The sequence below is a fragment of the Nerophis lumbriciformis genome, linkage group LG20 (assembly GCF_033978685.3).
Source record: "Nerophis lumbriciformis linkage group LG20, RoL_Nlum_v2.1, whole genome shotgun sequence".
Taxonomy (NCBI): domain Eukaryota; kingdom Metazoa; phylum Chordata; class Actinopteri; order Syngnathiformes; family Syngnathidae; genus Nerophis; species Nerophis lumbriciformis.
Genome location: NC_084567.2, coordinates 2167501 through 2175000, shown reverse-complemented (window position 1 = coordinate 2175000; position 7500 = coordinate 2167501). Strand labels below are relative to the sequence as shown.

Genomic DNA, 7500 nt, shown 5'->3' with positions numbered 1-7500 from the left:
TAATTTTTGTGTTCAACAATATACTTTTTAAAAATTATTTTCAGCAATATACTTTTTTTTTTTTTAACTTAACCACATGCTTTCAAAAGTATAAATTAAGATATTTTTTTTAAAGTAAGTATATTGTTAAAAATAATTTATAAAAATAAGTGTATTGTTAATAACAATGAAAAAATAAATGTATTATTAATAACAATGAAAAAATAAATGTATTATTAAAAATAAGAATATTGTCAAAAATCAATGAAAAAAAACAGAAAGTGAAACGCTGAGTGTACCTAATGAAATGTCCTGTGACAACGCTTTGATGAAATGGACGCCAAGCGTGTGACGTTTACGCGACATTTAGGTGGGCGTGGCTTGCTGGAGGTCCCGGTAAAGGTCCTGGGCCGTGGCCGCCGTCTCCTCCGTGTCCCCGGGGTATCGCGAGCGCAGCTCCTCGTTGGCGACGTAGTGCGTGTCGGCGAACTCGCAGAAGTAGCGGCCGACCTCCGGGTGAGCGATTTCCAGCGGGCACGCGTGCGGCTCCAGGTTCTCTGCGGACAAGGACCAATAAGCGCTGACTCGGGTTTTGTGCCGACATCGCCCTGGTCCACACTTTAAATACGAGGCCTTGCTAATGATCTGGAGTGCATGAGAGAGTGGAAGCAACATTTTACAGCGCATGCAGAGCTCCATAAAGCTGCTGGATAGTTCAAATGCAGTTCATTAAAAAGTGTTACATCAGGATGTTGCCTACAGCCACAGCGGTTAGTGAAAAGTTGTTTATGGATGGAAAAAAAATGGGACAGAAATAGGTAAATACATTTGAAATAATTACTTAAATTGGATCTAAATACATTTAAAATTAATTAGTACACATTTTTACAAACGTGCCATTAATTTTTTTGTGTACTTAAATGTGCATAAATAAAATTGGAATAATATATTTAACTTTAATTAATATGAATTTTAATAAATGTGTCATTAATTTATTTAATGTACTTAAATGTGTATGAATAAAATTGGAATAATATATTTAACTTTAATTAATATGAATTTTAATAAATGTGTCATTAATTTATTTAATGTACTTAAATGTGAATAAATAAATTTGGAATTAAATATTTAACTTTAATTAATATGAATTTGAATAAATGTGTCATTAATTTATTTAATGTACTTAAATGTGTATAAATAAAATTGGAATAATATATTTAACTTTAATTAATATGAATTTGAATAAATGTGTCATTAATTTATTTAATGTACTTAAATGTGAATAAATAAAATTGGAATTAAATATTTAACTTTAATTAATATGAATTTGAATAAATGTGTCATTAATTTATTTAATGTACTTAAATGTGTATGAATAAAATTAGAATAATATATTTAACTTTAATTAATATGAATTTTAACAAATGTGTCATTAATGTATTTAATGTGTATAAATAAAATTAGAATTCAATATTTAACTTTAATTCAAATGAATTTTAATAAATGTGTCATTAATGTATTAAATTTACTTAAATGTGTATACACAAAATTGTAATTAAATAATTTTAATAGATTTGTCATTAATTTATTTAAAGTACTTACATGTGGAATTAAATCATTATCATTAATACAATTTTTATTAAATATGGCAATTTACTCAAATGTGTCTAATTAAAATTGGAAATCAATTCAAATTAAAAAAAAATTTTAATGTACATGAATGTTTAAATAAAATTGGAATTAAATAATTAACATGAATAAATGTGTCATTAATTTATTTAATGTACTTAAATGTGTATAAATAAAATTAGAATACTATATTTAACTTTAATTAATATGAATTTTAACAAATGTGTCAATGTATTTAATGTAGTTAAATGTGTATAAATAAAATTAGAATTCAATATTTAACTTTAATTCAAATGGATTTTAATAAATGTGTCATTAATGTATTTAATGTACTTAAATGTGTATACACAAAATTGTAATTAAATAATTAACATGAATACAAATTTTAATAGATTTGTCATTAATTTATTTAAAATACTTACATGTGGAATTAAATCATTATCATTAATACAATTTTTATTAAATATGGCAATTCACTCAAATGTGTCTAATTAAAATTGGAAATCAATTCAAATTAAAAAATTGTTTTACAAATGTGCCATTAATTTAATTAATGTACATGAATGTTTAAATAAAATTGGAATTAAATAATTAACATGAATAAATGTGTCATTAATTTATTTAATGTACTTAAATGTGTATAAATAAAATTAGAATAATATATTTAACTTTAATTAATATGAATTTTAGCAAATGTGTCATTAATGTATTTAATGTAGTTAAATGTGTATAAATAAAATTAGAATTCAATATTTAACTTTAATTCAAATGCATTTTAATAAATGTGTCATTAATGTACTTAAATGTGTATACACAAAATTGTAATTAAATAATTAACATGAATACAAATTTGAATAGATTTGTCATTAATTTATTTAAAGTACTTACATGTGGAATTCAATCATTATCATTAATACAATTTTTATTAAATATGGCAATTCACTCAAATGTGTCTAATTAAAATTGGAAATCAATTCAAATTAAAAATTTTTTTTACAAATGTGCCATTAATTTAATTAATGTACATGAATGTTTAAATAAAATTGGAATTAAATAATTAACATGAATAAATGTGTCATTAATTTATTGAATGTACTTAAATGTGTATACATAAAATTTGAATAATATATTTAACTTTAATTAATATGAATTTTAACAAATGTGTCATTATGCGATGAGGTGGCGACTTGTCCAGGGTGTACCCCGCCTTCCGCCCGATTGTAGCTGAGATAGGCTCCAGCGCCCCCCGCGACCCCAAAGGGAATAAGCGGTAGAAAATGGATGGATGGAATGGGTGTCATTAATGTATTTAATGTAGTTAAATGTGTATAAATAAAATTAGAATTCAATATTTAACTTTAATTCAAAATAATTTTAATAAATGTGTCATTAATGTATTTAATGTACTTAAATGTATATACACAAAATTGTAATTAAATAATTAACATGAACACAAATTTTAATAGATTTGTCATTAATTTATTTAAAGTACTTACATGTGCAATTAAATCATTATCATTAATACAATTTTTATTAAATATGGCAATTCACTCAAATGTGTCTAATTAAAATTGGAAATCAATTCAAATTAAAACATTTTTTTTTCCAAATGTGCCATTAATTTAATTAATGTACATGAATGTTTAAATAAAATAGGAATTAAATAATTAACATGAATAAATGTGTCATTAATTTATTTAATGTAGTTAAATGTGTATAAATAAAATTAGAATATATTTAACTTTAATTAATATGAATTTTAACAAATGTGTCATTAATGTATTCAATGTAGTTAAATGTGTATAAATAAAATTAAAATTCAATATTTAACTTTAATTCAAATGCATTTTAATAAATGTGTCATTAATGTATTTAATGTACTTAAACGTGTATACACAAAATTGTAATTAAATAATTAACATGAACACAAATTTTAATAGATTTGTCATTAATTTATTTAAAGTACTTACATGTGGAATTAAATCATTATCATTAATACAATTTTTATTAAATATTGCAATTTACTCAAATGTGTCTAATTAAAATTGGAAATCAATTCAAATTAAAACTTTTTTTATAAATGTGTCATTAATTTAATTAATGTACATGAATGTTTAAATAAAATTGGAATTAAATAATTAACATGAATAAATGTGTCATTAATTTATTTAATGTACTTAAATGTGTATAAATAAAATTAGAATAATATATTTAACTTTAATTAATATGAATTTTAACAAATGTGTCAATGTATTTAATGTAGTTAAATGTGTATAAATAAATTAGAATTCAATATTTAACTTTAATTCAAATTAATTTTAATAAATGTGTCATTAATGTATTTAATGTACTTAAATGTGTATACACAAAATTGTAATTAAATAATTAACATGAATACAAATTTTAATAGATTTGTCATTAATTTATTTAAAGTACTTACATGTGGAATTCAATCATTACCATTAATACAATTTTTATTAAATATGGCAATTTACTCAAATGTGTCTAATTAAAATTGGAAATCAATTCAAATTAAACTTTTTTTTTTTTACAAATGTGCCATTAATTTAATTAATGTACATGAATGTTTAAATAAAATTGGAATTAAATAATTAACATGAATAAATGTGTCATTAATTTATTTAATGTACTTAAATGTGTATAAATAAAATTGGAATAATATATTTAACTTTAATTAATATGAATTTTAACAAATGTGTCATTAATGTATTCAATGTAGTTAAATGTGTATAAATAAAATTAAAATTCAATATTTAACTTTAATTCAAATGCATTTTAATAAATGTGTCATTAATGTATTTAATGTACTTAAACGTGTATACACAAAATTGTAATTAAATAATTAACATGAACACAAATTTTAATAGATTTGTCATTAATTTATTTAAAGTACTTACATGTGCAATTAAATTATTATCATTAATACAATTTTTATTAAATATGGCAATTCACTCAAATGTGTCTAATTAAAATTGGAAATCAATTCAAATTAAACTTTTTTTTTTTACAAATGTGCCATTAATTTAATTAATGTACATGAATGTTTAAATAAAATTGGAATTAAATAATTAACATGAATAAATGTGTCATTAATTTATTTAATGTACTTAAATGTGTATAAATAAAATTGGAATATATTTAACTTTAATTCATATGAATTTTAATAAATGTGTCATTAATTTATTTAATGTACTTATATGTGAATAAATAAAATTGGAATTAAATATTTAACTTTAATTAATATGAATTTTAATAAATGTGTCATTAATTTATTTAATGTACTTAAACGTGTATAAATAAAATTGGAATTAAATATTTAACTTTAATTAATATGAATTTGAATAAATGTGTCTTTAATTTATTTAATGTACTTAAATGTGTATAAATAAAATTAGAATAATATATTTAACTTTAATTAATATGAATTTTAACAAATGTGTCATTAATGTATTTAATGTGTATAAATAAAATTAGAATTCAATATTTAACTTTGATTCAAATGAATTTTAATAAATGTGTCATTAATGTACTTAAATGTGTATACACAAAATTGTAATTAAATAATTAACATGAATACAAATTGTAATAGATTTGTCATTAATTTATTTAAAGTACTTACATGTGGAATTCAATCATTACCATTAATACAATTTTTATTAAATATGGCAATTTATTTACTCAAGTGTGTCTAATTAAAATTGTAAATCAATTCAAATTTATAAAAATTATTTTCCAAATGTTTAAATAAAATTAGAATTGAATAATTAACATTAATACAAATTGTATTAAATGTGTCATTATTCTAATTAATGTAATTAAATGTGTCCAAAAAAAACTGCAATTAAATACATTAAAATTATTACACATTTTAATAAATGTGTCACTAATTTAAGGTACTTATATAAATACATAAAATATGAATGACATAATTAACATTGATTAATACACATTTTAATAAGTGTGTCATTCATTTATTTTATTTAAGTAAACAAATTCATAAACTGTTACATTTATGTTCATTAAATATACAATTAAGTAAATTAAAAACATGAAACATCGGGGAAGAAATAATGAAATTGTGAAGTCATTAAATGATTTCAATGACACATTTCAATTAATTTGAGGCTCGTTAAGACTTTAGGAGATGATGAATGTTTGTTGATGGCAATTACTTTCTTGATACTTGCACATTTGAACAAAAACAACAAACTCCTGTGCAAGGACTCCCCCTAGTGGCACCGGCGTGTCACAGCCGCTCACCTTGCGCGGCGTAGCGACAGGTGCCGTCCTGCACCAGCACGTTGTAGAAGGGCTGCTGGGCGCCGTGGGCCAGCTGCTGGACCCTCATGGTGGTGATCCACTCCTGGCTCATGGTGCAGCGAGGGTCCCAGCCGTACACCACGCAGTTGTAGCCAGACCTGCCCAGTGGGAGCACATTTAACGTGTGGCGGGAGCACATTTAACTAAGGCTGCAGCTAACGATTATTTTTCTATCGATTAATCTATAGATTATTTTTTTCGATTAATCGGTTAATCTATAGATTATTTTTTCCGATTAATCTATAGATTATTTTTCCTTTTACCGATTATTTTTTTATTTAAAATGAAGATGAAAAAATAAATGTTGGCCAGTTTTTTCAAAAGACATGACTTTTATTTACAAAAAAAAAAGTATGGCCACTCAGTCAACATTGACAACAACATGACAAAATATTCTGTAACAATGTAAACATTTAAAACTTTTAACATTTAACAAAATTAAAAGTAGCTTATTTGCTTTTTAATGTGCAAATATAAAAGTAAACATCCAGTGCAAATCTTAATGTTCTGCAATAGTATAAGCATTTCTAAAGTAAAAGTATTGCTTATTTTGCTTTAAAATGTGCAAAAATAAAGATAAACATCCAATACAAAAAAGTGCAAAACGAAATATTCTGTAACAGTGTAAACATTTCAACAAAAGTAAAAGTATTGCTTATTTTGCTTAATAAAACAACAATGATAGTATGATTAAAGTGAAAGTGAATTGTTGGTTTGTACATAGTATATGTAACTGTTAATGTTGTAAAAGGTATTTGCACAACTAATTAACGTTAGCGTTAAAGAGGAGCGCGTCTTTGTAAACACTGAACAGGCACGTCAAACGCGCCTCTCAGAGCGAAACAGTGTTTTAGTTTATGAATTTACAACGCAGATACAAATGACACATTCATGATTTTGTGTAATGATGACAACGTATACTCACGCGGACGATTGACTAGTTGATGGTGATGGCAAGAACGCTGTCGGGTGTTTTCTTTTCAAATGTTCCTTCATAGCCGTTGTGCTGCTATGATAGGCCATTTCCGCTCGACACAGTGTGCGTACAACAACTGTCAAGTGTTTTGCTTTTTTCGCTGTGCTTATCCCACACTTGAAAGGATGTACCAATGCTGAATGTGGCTTCTGGATTTCACTCAAAAGACCAGACCGTAGTTACTTTTTCCTTTTATTTTCCTTACGTTTGCAACAGTTTTTCCGACGAAGAAACAGCTTCTTTTTTCTTCTTTAGTCTTTTTTAGCAGTCTTTAGCAGTGTTAATAGACTTTAGTTTCTTTAGCTGTCATTAGCTGGCATTAGCTGTCTTTAGTAGCCTTTAGCTTCTTTAGTAGGTGAAAAACCTTTAAGTACAAAACACCACAAGATTAACATGCTGTAAAAAATCAATCAATTATCAATCCCATAATTTACTATTATTAATTAGGCTATCAAACTCTTAACCATTAAACAAGTGCAAGAAAATGGACACATCTTTTCCCTTTAAGTTAAAACAGACTTTAAATAAATTGTCTCAACATAAATGCACCAAGATACATATAAAATACATTTAAA

At 24.2% G+C, this 7500-nt stretch overlaps 1 protein-coding gene across 1 annotated transcript in view; it reads right to left on the bottom strand.

Moving 5' to 3' along the window:
- The window catches only part of fbxo21 (F-box protein 21), a 25827-nt gene that overhangs the window by 120 nt on the left and 18207 nt on the right, over positions 1–7500 (bottom strand). Inside the window, exons 11-12 of the mRNA XM_072915474.1 lie at positions 5890–6047; positions 1–536 (exon numbers count right to left, since the gene is read on the bottom strand). The exon at positions 1–536 is cut by the window's left edge and continues 120 nt beyond it. Of these exons, the coding sequence (XP_072771575.1) occupies positions 346–536; positions 5890–6047 (349 nt within the window). The 3' untranslated portion in view covers positions 1–345. The remainder of the gene's footprint in view (positions 537–5889; positions 6048–7500) is intronic.